Genomic DNA, 25245 nt, shown 5'->3' with positions numbered 1-25245 from the left:
CTACCTCTCTGTGTGTGCCAAACCCACCTCTTGTGTTTATTGAAAAAATAAATGTGATACAAGTGCAAAACATACAATTTAATAATAATAAATTAGGATATATCCGTCCAAAAGTAATGTTAACAAGAAGCAATCTGGTGACCCAAATTTTCAATAGGCTCTCAAATGAGAGAGCACAAAATAGTGTAATATTGTAACCAACTGGGTATAACTTGTTTGAAAGGACAATTGGCTACTCATATGTGGTGGAGCTTAAACAATTAGTAGCCAGTAAGAATATTTAGGAGCCAGGCATATTTTTAGGAACCAGCCAGATGGATTTGTATATAGATATATGGAAAATAACCCAAATACTTAAGAGCCAGGGGTAAAATTCTAGGAGCCAGTGGCTCCCAGGCTCCTGGGTTTGTCGAGCCCTGCTCCATGGTATGTGCACACCTACTTTTATACTGGTAGGCAAACAGTATCCCACAATGATTGAGATAAAATATTTTTATTTTTTTTACAAATAATTTTTTCATTGAGACAACATAATGTATAACAACATTGCCTGCCGATACAAAATTGAGGTTGTATAGACATATTGTTGGAATACAAATTTGAGTATGATAAGTCAAACAATTGTACGCGAATGTAAGCAATGATGAGATAAAATATTTTTTAAAACATGTCACGAATGGTCAGTGATATACGTGGTACATAGAGATCCAAATGGAAAACAGTAAATCAACACTGTCCAGAGCAAACCAGTGTGCCGGATGGATGTGGATAGAAAGCCGTCAGGAGACCACTCACACACCGCTACCTCTCGCTGGGTTATGCTCCACCCTTAGCGTCACTGGCACGTATTGATGTAATGGTGGGTAAGATAGTTCTGTTCCAACGTATGTTGTGTTGTTAACTAACAGCTTTTTTAAGGATTTTCAATATGTGCCAGTGACGCTAAGGGCAGAGCATAACCCAGCCAGGTATTTTGTGCTTTCTCTCATTTAAGGAGCTAATGAAGATTTGGGTCACCAGATTGCTTCTTGTCAACATTACTTTTGGACAGACATATCCTTCTAATTTATTATTTCAATTTTATGTTTTGAACTTGTATCATATTTATTTTTCATTAATTCAAGCATTGTGATCTTACTTGTACATTTAGTTGATTTATCTGGTGTTTATTGCTAAAAAAAGTTCTATTTTGGTTTCATCTCACCATAGAACCCAATCCCATTTGAAGTTCCAGTAGTGTCTGACAAACTGAAGACGCTTGAGTTTGTTTTTGGATGAGAGTAGAAGAAGCTTTTTTTCCAAACAACTTGTGGTGATGTAGGTGTCGTCAGATTTTAGTTTTGGAGACTTTCTTACCCCAAGAGGCAACTAACTTCTGCAATTCTCCAGCTGTGATCTTTGGATATATTTTGGCCACTCGAACCATCCTCTTCACAGTGTGTTGAGACAATATATACATATGTCCTCTTCCAGGTTGATTCATAACATTTCCAGTTGACTAGAACTTCTTAATTGTTGCCCTGATGGTGGAAATGGGCATTTTCGATGCTTGGGCGATTTTCTTATAGCCACTGCCCATTTTGTGAAGCTCAACAACCTTTTGCCGCACATCACAACTATATTCCGTGGTCTTACCCATTGTGATGAATAAGGGAATTTGCCCTATGTGTTACCTCATATTTATACCCCATGTGAAACAGGATTTCATGGTTGAACAATTTCCTGTTCCTAGTCACCCAGGTGTACTAAAAAAATGTAAAATATAAATGGGAATATACATCAAATATATTTTTCTCATATGAATTTATAGGTGTGCCAATATTTAACAAATATTATTTTTTTGGATAAACCTGTGTTGTGTTTGCAATTGTTTGATAACCATGAGAACAGAGGTTTTTTTTTGTGTGTATTTTTGAACAAAAGGTTAAACAATAAAGACAATTTTTCACAGCCTTCTTTTCTCATATTTACCAAGGGTGCCAATATTAGTGAAGGGCACTGCACGTGTGTGTGTTATATATATATATATATATATATATATATATATATATATATATATATATATAGGACCGGGTACACATCCCATGACCCTGCAACATGCTCAGCCCTGGGTGCCACTGGCACTCACAGGAAGCTGTGCTGTCCCCAGAGCCACAAGCAGTTAACCCCAGACAGGTCTGGGTGCAAGGACCATAGGGAAAATTACAAAACAAATTAATACAACACACAGAGAAAACCCAGCACTCACTTACAAGCTCTCAGCTAAGATTTAAAAGCAAAAATGGAAAGGTTAGTCACCGCATCTGGCCAAATGGGACAAGCTCAGGCACCACGTCAAGGTCCTTTCCAATACCTGAGACCCTAAAACAGCCACACAATGCAAGCTTTCAAATCCAAACAAACTGTGTGTGTGTGTGTGTGTGTATGTGTGTGTGTATGTGTGTGTATATATATATATATATATATATATATATATATATATATATATAATGACCTCTATCCATTCAATGCTTAGTGAAGGACAGACTACCTTTGATGATTTACTTGTGAAGTTAACCTTTGTAGCTCAATATGTACAAAGTATGTACTGCTGTCTGCTCTCATGTTTGTGGATGAATGCAATGTTAAATATATTGAGAAATATAATATTGCGTTCAGTCTGTTCTCTTCATACATTCTGCAAATACATGGCTTGGTTTTAGTAATATTAATTTTATTTTTATTTTTTCAAATGCTTTATTTAAAATTATATAACCAATACAAACATGAAAAGGTAAAACATACGCAATATTAGTTTTAGTCAAAATTGTAGGAACTATTAAAAGAAAACGCACTTCTCTGATAGAATTATCCTTGTTAAATGGGCATAAAACTCAAATTTGAATTCCCCATAAAATGTTTGAAGGGACTTAAAAATTAATAATAATAAAATGCCCTAGCATTGCAATATTGATTGAGCAAAACTACCTGTAATGCACTTCTTGTCTGTAACTGGACATAGCTGCTTCTCCAGCAAGTCGACACCTGCATAGCCGCCAGTCACAAGCCATGTTTAGTTGAGAATTGGCAGTGCATTGATCAGGAGTTGACTTTAAAGGGGCAGTATACACCAATTTTCACTGCATGTAATAGACACTACTATAAAGAAGAATTGCGCAGATACTGATCTAAAAATCCAGTATAAAATGTCTTAAAAACGTACTTAGAAGCTCCCAGTTTAGCACTGTTGATGATGATAGGCTGGGACAACCAAGTGAAAGGGGCTGGGAAAACGGGAACAGTAGACCCTAAAACCTGCTACATAGTGAATGATTGATCAGTACAGTAGCTCATTTATATCTTTCTGTAATTGGCCACAACAGAAGATATACAAAACATATGGAAGATGCTTTTTTTTAAGGGAAATGTTCCTGGACTGCAAAGCAGTGCAAATTTTGCTAATAAAATAAAAGGGATATGAAATCCCAAAATGTTCTTTTGTAATTCAGACAGAGTATACCATTTCTCCAACATAGGTGTGTCCGGTCCACGGCGTCATCCTTACTTGTGGGATATTCTCTTCCCCAACAGGAAATGGCAAAGAGCCCAGCAAAGCTGGTCACATGATCCCTCCTAGGCTCCGCCTTCCCCAGTCATTCTCTTTGCCGTTGCACAGGCAACATCTCCACGGAGATGGCTCAGAGTTTTTTGGTGTTTAAATGTAGTTTTTATTCTTCTATCAAGAGTTTGTTATTTTAAAATAGTGCTGGTATGTACTATTTACTCTGAAACAGAAAAGAGATGAAGATTTCTGTTTGTAAGAGGAAAATGATTTTAGCAACCATTACTAAAATCGATGGCTGTTTCCACACAGGACTGTTGAGAGGAATTAACTTCAGTTGGGGGAAACAGTGAGCAGACTTTGGCTGCTTGAGGTATGACACATTTCTAACAAGACTTGGTAATGCTGGAAGCTGTCATTTTCCCTATGGGATCCGGTAAGCCATTTTCTTAATTTTCAATATAAGAATAAAAGGGCTTCACAAGGGCTTTAAAGACTGGTAGACATTTTTCTGGGCCAAAACGATTACTTTATAAGCATATTTAATGGTTTATAACTTTGGAGAGTTATTTTAATCTTTGGAATTTTATTAAAAAAACGGCAGGCACTGTATTGGACACCTTTTTCACTGGGGGCCTTTTCTAGTCATAGGCAGAGCCTCATTTTCGCGCCACTAATGCGCAGTTGTTTTTGAGAAGCAAGGCATGCAGATGCATGTGTGAGGAGCTCAGATCCACTGAAAAAGCTTATTGAAGGCGTCATTTGGTATCGTATTCCCCTCTGGGCTTGGTTGGGTCTCAGCAAAGCAGATACCAGGGACTGTATAGGGGTTAAATGTAAAAACGGCTCCGGTTCCGTTATTTTAAGAGTTAAAGCTTTCAAATTTGGTGTGCAATACTTTTAAGGCTTTATGACACTGTGGTGAAATTTTGGTGAATTTTGAACATTTCCTTCATACTTTTGCGTATATTCAGTAAAAAAGTGTGTTCAGTTTAAAATTTAAAGAGACAGTAACGGTTTTATTTTAAAACGTTTTTTGTGCTTTGTTATCAAGTTTATGCCTATTAACATGTCTGAACTATCAGATAGACGATGTTCTGTATGTTCGGAAGCCAAGGTTCCTCTCCATTTAAATATATGTGATGAATGTGACAAACAAAGTAGGGACAATGATGCCACTGATAATAATGTTGCCCAAAATGATTCCTTAAGTGAGGGGAGTAAGCATGGTACTGCATCATCTCCTTCTATGTCTACACCAGTCTTGCCCACTCAGGAGGTCCCTAGTGAATCTAGTGCGCCAATCCTCCTTACTATGCAACAATTAACGGCTGTAATGGATAATTCTTTTAAAAACATTTTAGCCAAAATGCCCACTTATCAGCGAAAGCGCGACTGCTCTGTTTTAGATACTGAAGAGCATGAGGACGCTGATGATAATGGTTCTGACATGCCCTTACACCAGTCTGAAGGGGCTAGGGAGGTTTTGTCTGAGGGAGAAATTTCAGATTCAGGAAAAATTTCTCAACAAGCTGAACCTGACGTTATTACATTTAAATTTAAATTGGAACATCTCCGCGCTCTGCTTAAGGAGGTGTTATCTACTCTGGATGATTGTGACAATTTGGTCATTCCAGAGAAATTATGTAAGATGGACAGGTTCCTAGAGGTCCCGGTGCCCCCCGAAGCTTTTCCTATACCCAAGCGGGTGGCGGACATTGTAAATAAAGAATGGGAAAGGCCCGGCATACCTTTTGTCCCTCCCCCTATATTTAAGAAATTATTTCCTATGGTCGACCCCAGGAAGGACTTATGGCAGACAGTCCCCAAGGTCGAGGGGGCGGTTTCTACTCTAAACAAACGCACCACTATCCCTATAGAAGATAGTTGTGCTTTCAAAGATCCTATGGATAAAAAATTAGAGGGTTTGCTTAAAAAGATGTTTGTTCAGCAAGGTTACCTTCTACAACCAATTTCATGCATTGTTCCTGTAACTACAGCAGCGTGTTTCTGGTTCGAGGAACTAGAAAAGTCGCTCAATCAAGCATCCTCTTATGAGGAGGTTATGGACAGAGTTCAAGCACTTAAGTTGGCTAACTCTTTTACCTTAGACGCCACTTTGCAATTAGCTAGATTAGCGGCGAAAAATTCAGGTTTTGCTATTGTGGCGCGCAGAGCGCTTTGGCTGAAGTCTTGGTCAGCGGATGTGTCCTCCAAGAACAGATTGCTTAACATCCCTTTCAAGGGGAAAACGCTGTTTGGCCCTGACTTGAAAGAGATTATTTCAGACATCACTGGGGGAAAGGGCCACGCCCTTCCTCAGGATAGGTCTTTTAAGGCTAAAAATAAAACAAATTTTCGTCCCTTTCGCAGAAACGGACCAGCCTCGAATTCTACATCCTCCAAGCAAGAGGGTAATTCTTCTCAAACCAAGCCAGCCTGGAGACCGATGCAAGGCTGGAACAAAGGTAAGCAGGCCAAGAAGCCCGCTACCGCTACCAAGACAGCATGAGATGCTGGCCCCCGATCCGGGACCGGATCTGGTGGGGGGCAGACTCTCTCTCTTCGCTCAGGCTTGGGCAAGAGATGTTCAGGATCCTTGGGCGCTAGAAATAGTTTCTCAAGGTTATCTCCTGGAATTCAAGGAACTACCCCCAAGGGGAAGGTTCCACAGGTCTCAATTGTCTTCAGACCAAATAAAAAGACAGGCATTCTTACATTGTGTAGAAGACCTGTTACAAATGGGAGTGATTCATCCTGTTCCATTAGGAGAACAAGGGATGGGGTTTTACTCCAATCTGTTCATAGTTCCCAAAAAAGAGGGAACATTCAGGCCAATTTTGGATCTCAAGATCCTAAACAAATTTCTCAAGGTCCCATCGTTCAAGATGGAAACCATTCGGACAATTCTTCCTACCATCCAGGAAGGTCAATTCATGACCACGGTGGATTTAAAGGATGCGTATCTACATATTCCTATCCACAAGGAACATCATCGGTTCCTAAGATTCGCCTTTCTGGACAAGCATTACCAGTTTGTGGCACTTCCATTCGGACTAGCCACTGCTCCAAGAATTTTCACAAAGGTACTAGGGTCCCTTCTAGCGGTGCTAAGGCCAAGGGGCATTGCAGTAGTACCCTACTTGGACGACATACTGATTCAAGCGTCGTCTCTACCACAAGCAAAGGCTCATACGGACATTGTCCTAGCCTTTCTCAGATCTCACGGGTGGAAAGTGAACGTAGAAAAAAGTTCTCTATTCCCGTCAACAAGAGTTCCCTTCTTGGGAACAATAATAGACTCCTTGGAAATGAAGATTTTTCTGACAGAAGCCAGAAAATCAAAACTTCTAAGCTCTTGTCAAGTACTTCATTCTGTTCTTCTTCCTTCCATAGCGCAGTGCATGGAAGTAATAGGTTTGATGGTTGCGGCAATGGACATAGTTCCTTTTGCGCGAATTCATCTAAGACCATTACAACTGTGCATGCTCAGACAGTGGAATGGGGATTATACAGATTTGTCCCCGACGATCCAAGTAGATCAGAGGACCAGAGATTCACTCCGTTGGTGGCTGACCCTGGACAACCTGTCCCAAGGGATGAGCTTCAGAAGACCAGAGTGGGTCATTGTAACGACCGACGCCAGCCTGGTGGGCTGGGGCGCGGTCTGGAAACACCTGAAGGCTCAGGGTCTATGGTCTCGGGAAGAATCTCTTCTCCCGATAAACATTCTGGAACTGAGAGCGATATTCAATGCTCTCAAGGCTTGGCCTCAACTAGCAAAGGCCAAATTCATAAGGTTTCAATCAGACAACATGACGACTGTTGCATATATCAACCATCAGGGGGGAACAAGGAGTTCCCTGGCGATGGAAGAAGTGACCAAAGTAATTCAATGGGCGGAGCTTCACTCCTGCCACTTGTCTGCAATCCACATCCCAGGAGTGGAAAATTGGGAAGCGGATTTTCTGAGTCGTCAGACATTTCATCCGGGGGAGTGGGAACTCCATCCGGAAATCTTTGCCCAAATAACTCAATTATGGGGCATTCCAGACATGGATCTGATGGCGTCTCGTCAGAACTTCAAGGTTCCTTGCTACGGGTCCAGATCCAGGGATCCCAAGGCGACTCTAGTAGATGCACTAGTAGCGCCCTGGACCTTCAACCTAGCTTATGTGTTCCCACCGTTTCCTCTCATTCCCAGGCTGGTAGCCAGGATCAATCAAGAGAGGGCTTCGGTGATCTTGATAGCTCCTGCGTGGCCACGCAGAACTTGGTATGCAGACCTGGTGAATATGTCATCGGCTCCACCATGGAAGCTACCTTTGAGACGGGACCTTCTTGTTCAAGGTCCGTTCGAACATCCGAATCTGGCATCACTCCAACTGACTGCTTGGAGATTGAACGCTTGATTTTATCAAAGCGTGGGTTCTCAGATTCTGTCATTGATACTCTTATTCAGGCTAGAAAGCCTGTAACTAGGAAAATTTACCATAAAGTATGGAAGAAATATATCTGTTGGTGCGAATCGAAAGGATTCCCATGGAACAGGGTAAAAATTCCTAAGATTCTATCCTTTCTACAAGAGGGTTTGGAGAAAGGATTATCTGCAAGTTCTTTGAAGGGACAGATTTCTGCTTTATCTGTTTTACTTCACAAGAAGCTGGCGGCTGTGCCAGATGTTCAGGCTTTTGTTCAGGCTCTGGTTAGATTCAAGCCTGTTTACAAACCTTTGACTCCTCCTTGGAGTCTCAATTTAGTTCTTTCAGTTCTTTAAGGGGTTCCGTTTGAACCCTTACATTCCGTAGATATTAAGTTATTATCTTGGAAAGTTTTATTTTTGGTTGCAATTTCTTCTGCTAGAAGAGTTTCAGAGTTATCTGCTCTGCAGTGTTCTCCTCCTTATCTGGTGTTCCATGCAGATAAGGTGGTTTTGCGTACTAAACCTGGTTTTCTTCCGAAAGTTGTTTCTAATAAAAATATTAACCAGGAGATAGTTGTGCCTTCTTTGTGTCCGAATCCAGTTTCAAAGAAGGAACGTTTGTTGCACAATTTGGATGTAGTTCGTGCTCTAAAATTCTATTTAGAGGTTACAAAGGATTTCAGACAAACATCTTCCTTGTTTGTTGTTTATTCTGGTAAAAGGAGAGGTCAAAAAGCAACTTCTACCTCTCTCTCTTTTTGGCTTAAAAGCATCATCAGATTGGCTTATGAGACTGCCGGACGGCAGCCTCCTGAAAGAATCACAGCTCATTCCACTAGGGCTGTGGCTTCCACATGGGCCTTCAAGAACGAGGCTTCTGTTGATCAGATATGTAAGGCAGCGACTTGGTCTTCACTGCACACTTTTACCAAATTTTACAAATTTGATACTTTTGCTTCTTCTGAGGCTATTTTTGGGAGAAAGGTTTTGCAAGCCGTGGTGCCTTCCATCTAGGTGACCTGATTTGCTCCCTCCCATCATCCGTGTCCTAAAGCTTTGGTATTGGTTCCCACAAGTAAGGATGACGCCGTGGACCGGACACACCTATGTTGGAGAAAACAGAATTTATGTTTACCTGATAAATTACTTTCTCCAACGGTGTGTCCGGTCCACGGCCCGCCCTGGTTTTTTAATCAGGTCTGATGATTTAATTTCTCTAACTACAGTCACCACGGTATCATATGATTTCTCCTATGCAAATATTCCTCCTTTACGTCGGTCGAATGACTGGGGAAGGCGGAGCCTAGGAGGGATCATGTGACCAGCTTTGCTGGGCTCTTTGCCATTTCCTGTTGGGGAAGAGAATATCCCACAAGTAAGGATGACGCCGTGGACCGGACACACCGTTGGAGAAAGTAATTTATCAGGTAAACATAAATTCTGTTTTTAAAAGTTTCCAATTTACTTATATTATCATATTTGCTTCATTCCCAGGGTATTCTTTGTTGAATAGGTAGCTAGGTAAGTGTCTGGAGAAATCGTGCTGCCGTCTAGTGCTCTTGCAGTTGAATAACATTCATGCAAAACTGCATCCTTATAGTGCTCCAAACATATGCACTCTGCTTTTCAACAAAAAATGCCAAGAGTACAAAGAAAATTTGATAATAGAAGTAAATTTAGAAAGTTGTTTAAAATGGCGTGCTCTATCTAAATCCTGAAAGAACAATTTTGGGTTTCATGTCCCTTTTTTAATACAATTTTTATTTTTAGCAGACATTTTCTAATGTGGTGTTTAATTACTGATGTATACTTTTTAAATAAATAACAAAGAGTTCACTGTGCATTTAATATTCACATTTCCTTTAAAGCATTTCCTTTAAAGAACCTACAATCTTTGTTTAAAAGTATACCTGGAAATCACTTGCATGTTCCTTCGTACATTGTGCTGTGTATTAAGCACCGATTCAATCTTTCATTTCAGGCGAAGATGTTTCAGTGCAGTGCAAAGTGCTGCGAGAATGAAGGGGCCTCTATGCAGCAGGTTCACCAGTGCATTGAACGGTGTCATACGCCCTTGGCACAGGCGCAGAGTTTGGTCACCACAGAGCTGGAGAAGTTTCAGGTGAGAGACGTAAACCTCATATACCACTGCTTGGGATGATTATCCATCAGTGTAAATAAATATGCACCTTGTTTAGTTTTTACATCTGATGGCAGCGTAAATAAAGGGATAGTAAAGTCAAATTTAAAGTTTTATAATTCAGATGAAGCATGCAATTTTATACAGCTTTCCATATTACTTCTGGTCTCATCAGCTTTGTTCTTTTGTTTTTCTTTGTTGAACCTTATCTTAAAGGGATAGTCTAGTCAAAATTAAACTTTCATGATTCAGATAGCACAGGCAATTTTAAGCAACTTTGTAATGTACGCCTATTTTCAAATTTTCTTCGTTCTCTTGCTATCTTTATTTGAGAAAGCAAGAATGTATGCTTAGGAGCTGTCCCATTTTTTGTTTAGCACCTGAGTGGCACTTGTTGATTGGTAGCTACATTTATCCACCAATCGACAAGCGCTACCCAGGAGCTGAACCAAAAATGGGCCAGCTCCTAAGCTTAGATTCTTGCTTTTTCAAATAAAGATAAAAAAAAGAAGAAAGAAAAATTGATAATAGGAGTAAATTAGAAAGTTGCTTAAAATTGCATGCTCTATCTGAATCATAAAAGTTTAATTTTGACTAGACTATTCCTTTTTAATCTTGCATGATTAAAGGGTGAAAGTCCTGAAACGTTACATGTATTTTAACCTGGTCTTATGAAGGAGTTATTTTAAGATAAGGTGTTGTGGACACTTTGTATTTGAACTTGTGAGTTAAGGTTTAAGCAGGAAACCTCTGTCTTCATCAGCACATGTGTATCTTTTTTGTTGAAGAGTTTACCTAGGTAGACTCAGGATCATTGTACTGGTGTAAGCTAGCTGTGGATTGGTGGCTGCACATATGTGCCTCTTGTCATTGGCTCACTCAATATGTTCAGCTAGCTCCTAGTATGATTTCTACTCATTCAACAAAGGATACCAAGAAACAAAGTAAGTTTGATAACACAAGTAAGTTGGAAAGTTGTTTAAAATTACATGCTCCATCTAAAAAATAATTTAGAGTCTCTCTAGCTAGTACAAAAGTACAGATTATTATTTATGTATTTTTTCCTGAGACGAGTTAGCTTGTTTTAGTTGCAGTCTATGATTAGTTTTTTCCTATACAGATATGGGTGTGTTGTCTTATCTGCCAACAGTGATGACAACACTGCTGTCGTATCTTCAGGTTCTACACATATTATTAAACACTTTAAGGGCATCTTCCTAAGATGAGTTTGAACAGAGAAACCTCTGCAAATGGACCAGTTTGAAGTAACAAAATGGGTCACACTGTCTATAACAAAGAATCAGTGACACTAAAAAAAGAGATACTCTTCCTATTCATAAAATAAGTGGGGGCACAAGGTACCAGAACCTCATGAAAAAGAATCATCTCAGAAAAACAATAGTCTATCAACAGCTTAAAGTGAATGTGAAGTTTGAGGAATGAGTGCCCGGTTTTTAATAATCCTATTAAAAACGGGGGCACTTTCATTCATCAAACTTTTAAATTACACTTCTTTTGTTAAAATACTTACCTTTTCTTTCTGCAAGCCACTCCAGCGCTTCCTCCACCCGTCGCAAGCCTTTTCTTATGTCAGGAATGACGATTCCGGCATCCTCCAATCATGGCTCCCCCCCCCCCCCCGGGGGAACCATTGCCTAAAGCAACGCCGTCTGATGTCGGCAGAGGCTTGCGACGGGCGGAGGAAGCGCTGGAGCGGCTTGCAGAAAGAAAAGGTATTTTAACAAAAGTTTGATGAATGAAAGTGCCCCTGTTTTTAATAGGATTATTAAAAACCGGGCACTCATTCCTCAAACTTTACATTCACTTTAAACTTTATCTTAAGCGTAATTCAACCTGGTAATACATTATTTTTATGTTAATTTACATTTCCTGTCGTTTTATATTTTGGCTTATTCTGCATAAGATTGGCCAACAAATTAAAAAAAAATATATATATTTTTTTAGAAAAACAGCCAAAAACCTCCTGTTTGGATTTAATTTGACATTTTACATTTTAATTAATAAATCCACCTTGTATGTCCAAGCTATGTTGGCCATGAGATAATCTAATCACAAGATGAAACAAGAGTTCACTTTCCCCTTCCCAAATCAGGAGCTGTTTTATAATGTCTTGCAAACGAGGTATGTTTTTTCTTCTTCAAATGATTCTGCATTGCAATTACTTAGTAACATTTCCGGTTTTTAAACTGCAGAATGACAAAAGTCACAGCTCTCATAACACTACTGGCTGTGTCAACACTGCTTAAAGGGACAGTCTACTCCAGAATTGTTATTGATATTGTTTAAAAAGATAGATAATCCCTTTATTACTCATTCCCAAGTTTTGCACAACCAACACTGTTCTATTAATACACTTTTTACCTCTGTGATTACCTTGTATCTAACCCTCTGCAGACTGCCCCCTTATTTCACTGCTTTTCATAGACTTGCATTTTAGCCAATCGGTGCCCTCTCATAAGTAACTCCAAAGGCGTGAGCACAATGTTATCTATATGGCACACATTAACTCCCTCTAGCTGTGAAAAACTGTAAAATGCCTTCAAGGACTTTGAAATTAGCATATGAGCCTACCTAGGTTTAGCTTTCAACTAAAAATACCAAGAGAACAAAGCAAATTTGACAATAAAAGTGAATTGGAAAGTTGTTTAAAATTACATGCCCTATCTGAATCATTACATTTTAATTTTGACTAGACTGCCCCTTTAACGGTGAACTCTGGGTCAAAAATCCTCTAATGTATAAAGTTCTACGCAGACAGAAACCCAGACCTGCTCAGTCTTTTGCCATTCAAAGAGACATTTTATTCAAAAACACTGTAGGCTCGATCAAAGCTAATAGTTAAAAAAAAATAATAATAATAATTAGATGAAGCCTCTCCACATGACTCTTTTTTGGATTTTATCCACAATCATAGAAAGTCTTATACTTTATCCTTCGCATTATTTGGCCTGATAATACATAGTTTTAAGTTACTTAAATTTTCTGATATTTTATTTCATGCCTCGCCCTACTTAACATTTACTATCCACAAATGACCATGACTTGGTAAAAGTTAATCTGAGAATGAGCCAGGCAAAGTCAATTATGGTAGGTAAAGTTTACATTTTTATTGGCATACTTGACATGTAATTTGATATGAACATTAATTGATCAATGTTAGATAGGGAATGATGTAAATTATGACAGGGGTAGCTTTACATTTCTGTCATTGAAACAGTTTTACTTTATTATTACATTCATTGAGCCAGCAATACTGACATTTGATGAGATCCTTGATTAATCAAATAGCCCTCTATTTTTTGCAGGACCGACTAGCACGATGCACCATGCACTGTAATGACAAAGCTAAAGATTCCTTTGACTCAGGAGCGAAAGAGTCACAGGTAAAAGCACAATTGGAGTCATGTGTAATGAAATGTGCTGACGAGCACATGAATCTTATCCCAAGCATGACTAAGAAGCTAAAAGATGCACTTCATGCTGCCGACAAATAATATCAAGCAGGATCTATACACAGGGAGACGATTTAGTGGTGCTCAAGGGAGATGTCATTTCCTGGGCTATAGCAGGATACACATCATAAGCTCTGCCATCTCAATGGACTGATGAACCAATGACCATATAGAGCTGTATAATTATAATCCTGTCTTCTCAAGTTAATTAAACTTAACTTTCTACATGTGGGAAGAAGCGTATAGATGCTAAATTGTAATTCAAAAGGCAGGATTCTCTAAATTCAGGTGCCTGATCATCACATCCAGAGTTACTATGGACTTATTTTACAATTATTTGTATTAGGCAGTTAATTGATAAGATTCCTTTACTGTCATAAGACCTATTTTACAGAAATTTGTTGTCGTGGGCCTTGCCATACCTGATGAAAGCTGCTGGAAATGTATTAATTTCTATGTGTTTTAGTAATCGTGACATTTTGTAAGATTACTTAAACTAATGTGACAAGTTAAACCATACATCATACTCAAAATACCATGTTTTCTGGAAAAAAGCATGTGGTGCTCTTAAAAGGACAATAAAGTAATTTTATACATATGCTTCTTATATATTTGCAATGAAATCCTACACAGCAAAATCATCTGCATACGAAATACTGATTTGGTAAGCATTAAAATGTTATTTTAGCATTGCTTTGCAGGGTCAGAGCAGCCCAGGGTTAAAGGGACAGTCTAGTATAAATTAAACTTTCATTATTCAGATAGGACTTTTAATTTTAATCAACTTTCCAATTTACTTTTATCATCAAATTTGCTTTTTTCTCTTGGTATTCTTAGTTTAAACTAAACATAGGTAGGCTCATATGCTAATTTCTAAGCCTTTGAGGGCTGCCTCTTATCACATGCTTTTTAAATCTCTTTTCAACACAAAGAGACAAAGTACATGTGGGCTATATAGATAACACTGTGTACAGGCACAGGGGATTATTTAAGATTTAGCACAAAACAATGCTAAATGCAAGACAATAGATGGTAAACAGTCAAAGTCATGTGATCAGGAGGCTGGAAGAAGGTTCCTAGATACAAGGTAATCACAGAGGTAAAAAGTATATTAATATAACTGTGTTGGTTGTGCAAAACTGGGGAAAGGGATTATCTATCTTTTAAAACAATAACAATTCTATGGTAGACTGTCCCTTTAAATGAAAAACGCTTATTTCCTATGCCGTGGTTAGCTAGGTACAGATATAACTGGTAAAGCAAGGGCATGACACATTTACCCAGAATCTAGGACCTAGGTATAATTTTAGTCAAATCAAAAGCATAAATAATACACACGTTACAATATACAAAATATAACTATACTGTGACGACCCAGGTTAACCAACCCTGCACCAGTCACTTGTTTGTCAAAGAAAGGGTTAACAGACCCTTTCCACTTTAACCAATCTGTCACAGTCTAGCCACTCCAGGAAAGCCTGTGACTTAGTTCAGTTGGTGCAAGGGTTAACACTCTCTAGTCTGTCCTAGACTTAGAAAAAAATGCCCAAACGCCCCTTTAATGCCACCCACACAAAACTATCGCTAAGCTGCCAACACTTAAGATTTATTATATGGGAAATCTTAAAGGGACACTGAAACCAAATTGTATCTTTCAGGATTCAGATAGAGAAGGCAATTTTATGCAACTTTCTAATTTACTCCTATTCATTTTTCTTCATTCTCTTGCTATCTTTATTTGAAAAGCAAGAATGCAAGTTTAGAAGCCGGCCCATTTTTGGTTTACAACCTGGGTTGTGCTTGCTGATGGCTAAATGCTGTCCTGGGTTAGATGCTTTCTTTTTCAAATAAAGATAGCAAGAGAACGAAGAAAAAATTACAATAGGAGTAAATTAGAAAGTTGCTTAAAATTGCATGCTCTATCTGAATCATGAAAGAAAACATTTAGGTTTCGTTGTCCCTTTAAGGAAAACCCAAACTAAAAAAGTAAATCCCAGAATACAATTTAGCAAAAAATAATCTAAAATCACAGTATAAATACTACCAGTCTCTTTCAGCAACGTGGTTCAAATATTAGACTAAGGCAAAAACTTAATAAAGGAATTATTTATTATGCAAACACATATGCACAGAGCATTTTTAATAAAAAGATGTTAACAAATTATACACAAGCAAACAGTTTTAAAAATAAAAAAGGAGATATAACAGACCTAATACTTTATTAGCTTTAGATGTCTGTGCCAGGAAGATTGGCAAGAAAAGATGGTCACTCACGCTGTAACAGCCTTCCATGTAGGATGAACCACCTGTATTGTTAGACACAAAATGTTATACCTGTTTCTCTGATATGAAATTGCTTTCTAGAAACAGTGTCTATTTCATATACACAGATAGGCAATCCCTTAGTGATGTTGTGAGGAGTATTTTGATACCAAACACCATACATTTTGCATTCTTTATGTTTCAGAGGTATTATGATATAAAAACTATATTTGCAAGGCTGGTTGTTCTGTCCATGACTTCAGGTTATTGCCTGGATAGAGGCACTGTGTTCCATAATTCTCTGTGCTAAAAGGTTGGGGCAATAAACTAACCACAAAGTTCTGTCTTGTGCATCTTACAAACTATTTATGTGGGCTCTGGCTTATCTACGGGAAAACACAGCAACAATTTTTTTTCTGAAAAAACAAATGTTTTTAGCACAAGCTAAAGAAAACGAACTATTAGCATCTAAATCATGAGGTATTCATGACATATACACTCACTCTTTCGGTAATCTGGTGAGGAACCAGGTAATCTGATTGGTCCAGGGAGAAGCTGGGGCAGTCCTGGGGACCAACATAAAGCTAAGTATAATATAGTGTGTTCATCCATGGAATGCAGCATGAAACAATGATCTCTCCTGTATTCCATGCATCTCTTCTGCAGAGTGTACTGGCTCTCCCTATAAAACTGCCCTGCACTCTGTAGTCCACTGGTGAAAATGGTGACAAGGAGGAAACAAAGAAAATGCAGCTGGGTTGAAGTGACTATGACAAAACTGCATATAAACTGAGATGTACAGCTGTTTTTCCTGTACTCTCCATCATTAATGAGCAGGACAGGGTATTTTTCAGGGCCAATTTTCTAGACATCACTGGCACCCAAGTTTATCAAGCCCTGGATAAAGCAATCACTGTGTATCCCTTCTGGTGTATGGAGTCCACAAAGTGTCTGGTGTTGTCCATCATGTACTTGAGGTCTCAAATGGAGTGAGACTCTCTAGAACACACTCCCTTTGCAGCTTTTCCTTGTTCCTTGACTTCAGTCAGCCATGTCTTTTTTTTAGGGCTGAGATATATGATTTTTCATACATCTTTAATGGTTCTAACACACAAACTGTAGAGTGCATGCAGTTGATGGGCACCTACACCAAGGCTGACAGCAGAACTTTTCCCATTGTCACGGGCCTGTGAGCAAATGAAAAAAGGTACTGAAACAAAAACTAATTAACAATGTGTTCTTGCAATATAGGGCATTACTGAAACAAGATCTGCATCTAAGCCAAAAAATTTTTTGAAGTTATAGAACATGAACATGATAGTTACTGGGACAAGAATAACTCATGAGGGCAGATGTGGATGATTAAAAGGGACATGAAACTTTTTTTTTTTCCTTTTGTGAATCAGATATAACATCTCATTTTAAACAGTTTTTTAATTTGCTTTATTTTCTTGGTATCCCATGTTGAAAAGTATACCTAGGCTTAGAGGTTCTAAATTTAAAAAATAATTAGAATACATGTATACTGTATATGTATGTGTGTGTGTGTATATGATTATATATATATTATATAATGTAAGCCAAATATGCGGTGCACTCACTAGGACTTGAATAAATAATCTTTTATTTACAGTAATGTTTCAGGGTTAACCCCGTCTTCAGACCGACAGTTATACTGTCAGTCTGAAGACAGGGGTAACCCCCCGAAACGTTACTGTAAATAAAAGGTTATTTATTCCAGTCCTAGTGAGTGCACTTCATATTTGGATTACTTATCTACATTCAACTACGGAGGTACCCTGGGCATTGATTCTGCTTCAGTGCTAATAGCTGTTACGTGAGTGCTTTATCCCTAAACTGATATATATTTATATATATATATATATATATACACACACATATATTCCCCCTATGTGAAGAACATTGGAATGTCAAATATTTACAGTATATACACAGTTAAACACATTTCTCTTGTAAGGTGTATCCAGTCCACGGATTCATCCTTTACTTGTGGGATATTCTCCTTCCCAACAGGAAGTGGCAAAGAGAGCACACAGCAGAGCTGTCCATATTGCTCCCCCTCTAGCTCCACCCCCCAGTCATTCTCTTTGTCGGCTCTAAGCAATCGGAAGTGTAAAGTGAATGTGATGTTAGAAATGTAGTTTTTATTTTCTACAAGCAAAAGTTTGTTATTTTAAATGGTGCCGGTGTGTACTATTTACTCTCTAGCAGAAAGAGATGAAGATTTCTGCAGGGAGGAAGATGATTTTAGCATGTTGTAACTAAAATCCACTGCTGTTCCCACAAAGGACTGAGGAGTACAAGAAAACTTCAGTTGGGGGGAACGGTTTGCAGGTTAGGCTGCAAAAAAGGTATGTTCAGTCATTTATTTCTAGACAAGACTGTGATAATGCTAGAAAAGACTGATAATATCCCCATGAGGGAAGGGTAAGCTGTATTCAGAGACTAAGTATGGAATTGCAAGCTTACATAACAGGGCTAGTTTATGCTGGTTGACACTACTTAATGGCAAACGTTTTTTTTATTGAAAAAGTTAGTTTTTTGAGACACTTTGAAGGTTCCTTTGGGTTTCTTTCAGGGGTTGTTACCCACATGGCTATTATTAAAACACTTAGGAGTGTTTCTTTAGGCCTCACAGCACCAGAGTAAGGTGGGAGGGGCCTAATTTTGCGTCTCAGATGCGCAGTTATATTTGACTAGAAGTCCAGGTTTTTTCACATGGAGGGTCCTGCTGCAGTTTGAGGGCCTATAAGAAGCTTTTTCCCCACAAATCTGGGTCCTAAGGGCAGGTAGAGCCACAGCAGAGCATGGTGCTGATGTTGTTTTAACCGGTTTGTTGGCTTACTGTCGATCCGGTTTGGGCATTAAGGGGTTAATCGTTTTTATTGCTAGTGGTGCAATCTTACTAATGCTTTAGGTACATACTGTAAAAATTTTGAAAAGTTTGCTGCATTTTTCACTGTTTTGCAAAATTGTGTGCCTTTTTTATCTCTTAAAGGCACAGTAACGTTTTTTTCAAAGTGTGTTTTTACTTGATTAAAGTGATTTCTAAGCCTGTTTGTCTTACTACTAGTCTGTTAAACATGTCTGAAACCAAGGAAAATCCTTGTTCAATGTGTTTAGAAGCCATGGTGGAACCCCCTCTCAGAATGTGTCCCACTTGTACTGATATGTCTATACATTTTAAAGAACATATTGTTGCACTTAAAAATGTGGCCTAAGATGATTCTCAGGCAGAAGGTAATGAGGTTAGCCCGTTAACCTCTCCCCGAGTGTCACAACCAGTTACGCCCGCTCAAGCGACGCCTAGCACCTCTAGTGCGTCTAACTCTTTTACCTTGCAAGACTTGGCGGCAGTTATGGATAATACCCTCTCAGTGTTTTTATCTAAACTGCCCGTGTTACCTGCAAAGCGTGATAGCTCTGTTTTAAGAACAGATTCTGAGCATTCTGACGCTTTAGTAGCCGTATCCGATATACACTCACAACGCTCTGAAATGGGGGCGAGGGATGTGCTGTCTGAGGGAGAAATTTCCGATTCAGGAAAGATTGCTCCTCAGACAGACTCAGATACGTTGGCTTTTAAATTTAAACTAGAACACCTCCGCTTATTGCTCAGGGAGGTATTAGTTACTCTGGATGACTGCGACCCTTTGGTGGTTCCAGAGAAATTTTGTAAAATGGACAAGTACCTAGAAGTTCCCGTTTACACTGATGTGTTCCCGGTCCCTAAGAGGATTGCGGATATCTTTACTAGGGAGTGGGATAGACCAGGTATTCCGTTTGTTCCCCCTCCTGTTTTTAAGAAAATGTTCCCCATATCTGACCCCATGCGGGACTCGTGGCAGACGGTCCCTAAGGTGGAGGGGGCTGTTTCTTCACTTGCTAAATGCACAACCATACCAATTGAAGACAGTTGTGCTTTTAAAGACCCTATGGATAAAAAATTAGAGGGTTTACTTAAGAAAATTTTTGTTCAACAAGGTTTTCTTCTCCAACCTATTGCGTGCATTGTTCCTGTAACTACTGCAGCTGCTTTCTGGTTCGAGGCGCTGGAAGATGCGCTCCAGACGGAGACCTCATATGAGGACATTATGGACAGAATTAAGGCTCTTAAGCTAGCTAATTCTTTTATCACAGATGCCGCTTTCCAACTAGCTAAGTTAGCGGCAAAGATTTCAGGTTTCGCCATTTTAGCGCGCAGGGCGCTATGGCTAAAGTGCTGGTCGGCCGATGTGTCGTCAAAATCCAAACTCTTGAACATCCCTTTCAAAGGAAAGACCCTCTTCGGGCCTGAATTGAAAGAGATTATTTCAGAAATCACTGGGGGAAAAGGCCATGCTCTCCCTCAGGACAAGTCCTTTAAGACTAAGAACAAACAAAATAATTTTCGTTCCTTTCGGAATTTCAGGAGCGGCCTCGCTTCATCCTCCCCTACTACAAAGCAAGAGGGTAAATCTTCACAACCCAGGCCAGCCTGGAAACCTTACCAGGGCTGGAACAAGGGTAAACAGGCCAAGAAGCCTGCAGCTGCTTCCAAGACAGCATGATGGGGTAGCCCCAGATCCGGGACCGGATCTAGTAGGGGGCAGACTCTCTCTCTTCGCTCAGGCCTGGGCAAGAGACGTACACGATCCCTGGGCCTTAGAGATTGTATCCCAGGGATATCTTCTAGAATTCAAGGACTCCCCTCCAAGGGGAAGGTTCCACATTTCTCGTTTGTCTACAGACCAGACAAAGAAAGAGGCGTTCTTACGCTGTGTAGAAGACCTACTTACAATGGGAGTGATCCACCCAGTTCCAATTGCGGAACAAGGGCTCGGTTTTTACTCAAACCTGTTTGTGGTTCCCAAGAAAGAAGGAACTTTCAGACCAATCCTGGATCTCAAAATTCTAAACTAATTCCTCAGAGTCCCATCATTCAAGATGGAGACCATTCGGACAATCTTACCAATGATCCAGGAGGGTCAATATATGACTACCGTGGATCTAAAGGATGCGTATCTGCACATTCCTATCCACAAAGATCATCACCAGTTTCTCAGGTTCGCCTTTCTGGACAAGCATTTTCAGTTTGTGGCTCTTGCTTTCGGGTTGGCCACTGCTCCCAGAATTTTCACAAAGGTGCTAGGGTCCCTCCTGGCGGTACTAAGACCGCGGGGCATAGCAGTGGCGCCTTATCTAGACTACATCTTAATTCAGGCGTTGACTTTCCAAAGAGCCAAGTCTCACACGGAAATTGTAGTGGCCTTTCTGAGGTCTCACGGGTGGAAGGTGAACATCAAAAAGAGTTTTCTCTCTGCCCCCTCACAAGAGTTCCCTTCCTAGGAACCCTAATAGACTCGGTGGAAATGAAAATATTTCTGACGGAGGTCAGAAAGTTAAAACTTCCCAGGAGTAGACAACTGGGAGGCGGATTTTCTAAGTCGTCAGACTTTCCCCCCGGGGGAGTGGGAACTCCACCCGGAGGTATTTGCCCAGCTGACTCAGCTATGGGGCACTCCAGAATTGGATCTGATGGCGTCCCGTCAGAACACCAAGCTTCCTCTTTACGGGTCCAGGTCCCGGGATCCCCAGGCGGTGCTGATAGATGCTCTAGCAGCGCCTTGGTCCCTCAATCTGGCCTATGTTTTTCCACCGTTTCCTCTCCTCCCTCGTCTGGTTGCCAGAATCAAGCAGGAGAGGGCTTCGGTGATTCTAATAGCGCCTGCGTGGCCACGCAGGACCTGGTATGCAGACCTAGTGGACATGTCATCTGTGCCACCATGGACACTACCAATGAGGCAGGACCTTCTAATACAAGGTCCTTTCAAACATCCAAATCTAATTTCTCTGCGTCTGACTGCTTGGAGATTGAACGCCTAATTCTATCAAAGCGTGGTTTCTCTGAGTCGGTTATTGATGCCCTGATTCATGCAAGAAAGCTTGTCACCAGGAAAATCTACCATAAGATTTGGCAAAAATATATTTTTTGGTGCGAATCCAAGGGTTACTCATGGAGTAAGGTTAGGATTCCCAGAATTTTGTCCTTTCTCCAAGACGGATTGGAGAAAGGATTATCAGCTAGTTCCTTAAAGGGACAGATATCTGCTTTGTCTATTCTTTTTCACAAACGTCTGGCAGAGGTACCAGACTTTCAAACGTTTAGCCAGGCTTTAGTCAGAATCAAGCCTGTTTTATAGATCTGTGGCTCCGCCATGGAGTCTGAATTTAGTTCTTTCAGTTCTGCAGGGGGTTCCGTTTGAACCTTTACATTCCATAGATATTAAGCTTTTATCTTGGAAAGTTTTGTTTTTGGTAGCTATCTCTTCTGCTCGAAGAGTTTCAGAGTTATCTGCTCTACAGTGTGATTCACCTTACCTGGTGTTCCATGCAGATAAGGTAGTTTTTGTGTACCAAACCCGGTTTTCTTCCTAAGGTTGTGTCTGATAAGAATATTAATCAGGAGATTGTTGTTCCTTCTCTGTGTCCTAATCCTTTGTCGAAGAAAGAACGTCTGTTACACAATCTTGATGTGGTTTGTGCTTTAAAGTTCTATTTACAAGCAACTAAGGATATCAGACAAACAACTTCTTTGTTTGTTATCTATTCTGGTAAGAGGAGAGGTCAGAAGGCGACCGCTACCTCTCTTTCCTTTTGGCTGAAAAGCATCATCCGTTTGGCCTATGAGACTGCTGGCCAGCAGTCTCCTGAAACAATTCGTGCTCATTCTACCAGAGCAGTGGCTTCCACATGGGCTTTTAAAAATGAGGCTTCTGTTGAACAGATTTGTAAGGCAGCGACTTGGTCTTCACTGCATACTTTTCCAAATTTTACAAATTCGATACTTTTGCTTCTTCGGAGGCTATTTTTGGGAGAAAGGTTTTACAAGCAGTGGTGCCTTCCGTTTAAGGTACCTGTCTTGTTCCCTCCCTTCATCCGTGTCCTAAAGCTTTGGTATTGGTATCCCACAAGTAAAGGATGAATCCGTGGACTGGATACACCTTACAAGAGAAAACAGAATTTATGCTTACATGATAAATTTATTTCTCTTGTGGTGTATCCAGTCCACGGCCCGCCCTGTCATTTTAAGACAGGTGTTTTTTATTTTTAAACTACAGTCACCACTGCACCCTATGGTTTCTCCTTTTTCTTCCTAACCTTCGGTCGAATGACTGGGGGGTGGAGCTAGAGGGGGAGCTATATGGACAGCTCTGCTGTGTGCTGTCTTTGCCACTTCCTGTTGGGAAGGAGAATATCCCACAAGTCAAGGATGAATCCGTGGACTGGATACACCACAAGAGAAATAAATTTATCAGGTAAGCATAAATTCTGTTTTTCTTTCCAATGGCATGGGGAGTCCACAAATCCATTCTAATTTCTAGTGGGAATTCAACTCCTGGCCACCAGAAGGAGGTAAAGAACACCCCAGCAAAGCTTTAAGTATTTTCCCACAATCCCCCAGTCATTCTTTGCCTTGTACATCAGGAGGATGTGCGTAGATGGTGTCTGAAGAAGATTAATCCTTCAATGGGTAGTTTTCCTGCAAGCAAGGTGTGGGGCAATGATGTGTCCATGTAATCCTCTTTAGTAAGAGTTATGGTAACTTTTAGCTGTTGTTAGTCGGCGAGGTAGTCCTTGCTTCCCTTCCACCTTTTTTTTTTTTTTTTATATTTTTATTGAGGTTGTAAATAAATGAAACGGGCAAATATCAAAATTCCGAAAGCAAATGAAAATCACAACAGAATGTACATATTAAATGTCATAATAAAAAAAATCGCCCATTTATACAAATAAAAGTTAACCTCAGGTTTGCAATTAGTTATTTCCCTTTAAAATATGATGTAAAGTCAGATAAAATGATTTCCCTCAATGATAAATAGAAGCCTCTCTTGGGCCTCCTAGAAGAGAGTTTAAGTCCGAATGGGGAATTTTAGGGGAAAAGCTAAAATAACAAAACGGGTCACTTTTGGACCCCAAATGGAAACTACTAGCTTGTGAAACATATTTTCTTGAACATTATAGATACATATGTATATATTAAGCTTATCTGGCTAAGTTTTAGAATACCAGGGTATGTGAGTTAAGAAGATATCTAAGAATAATCCAATAAACAAATGAACTGGCTGATGACATTCCACAGGTACACAAAAAACAGTGATATTACAATGTGCTATATGTAAAACAAGTAACTAGGCAGTGCTATGCTATTCAATAGGCAATGGCGGTGACTGTTATACAGGCTCTTAGGAGAGAGATTCAGGGTAATAACTAAAATGCTAGACAAAAACAAATGGTCCATGAGCTAGCTATTAGGTAGGAAAAGTATATTTAATTATCCTGGTTAGTGTTAGATGTTGTTTACAGAGGGGGGCCGTGTCGGTCAGGGCTTGGCCGGGAATACACCATATCAGCTGGAAATGACTGTATTTGATGAGGATATCCACGAGAATAGATTTCAGACCAAGCAGCTATGATTCCAAAAACTATTCTGTTTATTACAAGTTGTTAGGCACTTTTATAGCCAAAAGTTACAGCATATAGGTTTAACAAGTGACGTATTCATAATTACATCATTTCACATAGTATTTCTATAAGAACAAAGAAACTCATTTAAAATATAATTGAAAGAAAAGGAGTGTTAGGGAGTCATTTCTACAGAAATACCTAACTACAGATAAACAGTAACTGGGCCTCCTAGCCCAGCACAAATCACAGCCGTTTGACATCCTGTAGAGATAACGATGCATCCAAGCACATCGTCAGGGTCATTCTCAGGGCTATTCTATCTATGCAAGTCTCCCTAACATCAGCATATTTCTCACTACATTATAAACCACTATGATGAAAGATTCATTAGGCAAGATGGATGCCTAAGACAAAATGGCGGCGAAGAACAAGATGGCGCTAGTCATGCTAACAATAATTCCTAACAGTTAGTTTTGGTGCAAACAGAGGCCATCATTGTACTATCTCTGTACGGTCACAGGGGTGGAATGACACAACTAGGTGGCTAAGTATATTAGTGCTAATTGCACTTCATGAGGATCCTGTGTCAGCAAATCATTATACTTTTGGACCTCTATCTAAAAAATGTTAACTAAAATTATGCTATATATGGTAATATAGGAGGGCATACCTTCGAGTATAGTTTCATATTGTGTATCACCCTGTCTCGGCCGCTGACAGAGCTTGTATTATTATGGTCAAAACCAATGTTTTTTTCATGATTTAGAAACAGCATGCAATTTTAAACAACTTTCCTATTTGCTTCTGTTATCTAATTTTCTTCATTCCCTTGATATGCTTTCTTGAAAAGCATATCTAAATAGGCTCAGTAGCTGCTGATTGGTGGCTGAACTTAGATGCTTTGTGTGATTGGCTCCCCCATGTGCATTGCTATTTA

The 25245-nt window shown here is 39.7% G+C and overlaps 1 protein-coding gene across 1 annotated transcript in view; it reads left to right on the top strand.

Annotated features, from left to right (window-relative positions):
- The window catches only part of FAM136A (family with sequence similarity 136 member A), a 29354-nt gene extending 15183 nt beyond the window's left edge, over positions 1-14171 (top strand). The window contains exons 2-3 of the mRNA XM_053716101.1: positions 9946-10086; positions 13431-14171. Of these exons, the coding sequence (XP_053572076.1) occupies positions 9946-10086; positions 13431-13619 (330 nt within the window). The 3' untranslated portion in view covers positions 13620-14171. The remainder of the gene's footprint in view (positions 1-9945; positions 10087-13430) is intronic.
- Positions 14172-25245: the final 11074 nt, after the last annotated feature.

Source organism: Bombina bombina, chromosome 6, assembly GCF_027579735.1.
Source record: "Bombina bombina isolate aBomBom1 chromosome 6, aBomBom1.pri, whole genome shotgun sequence".
Lineage (NCBI taxonomy): Eukaryota > Metazoa > Chordata > Amphibia > Anura > Bombinatoridae > Bombina > Bombina bombina.
The sequence above is the reverse complement of the archived record's forward strand: the minus strand, read 5'-3'. Positions and strand labels throughout refer to the sequence as shown.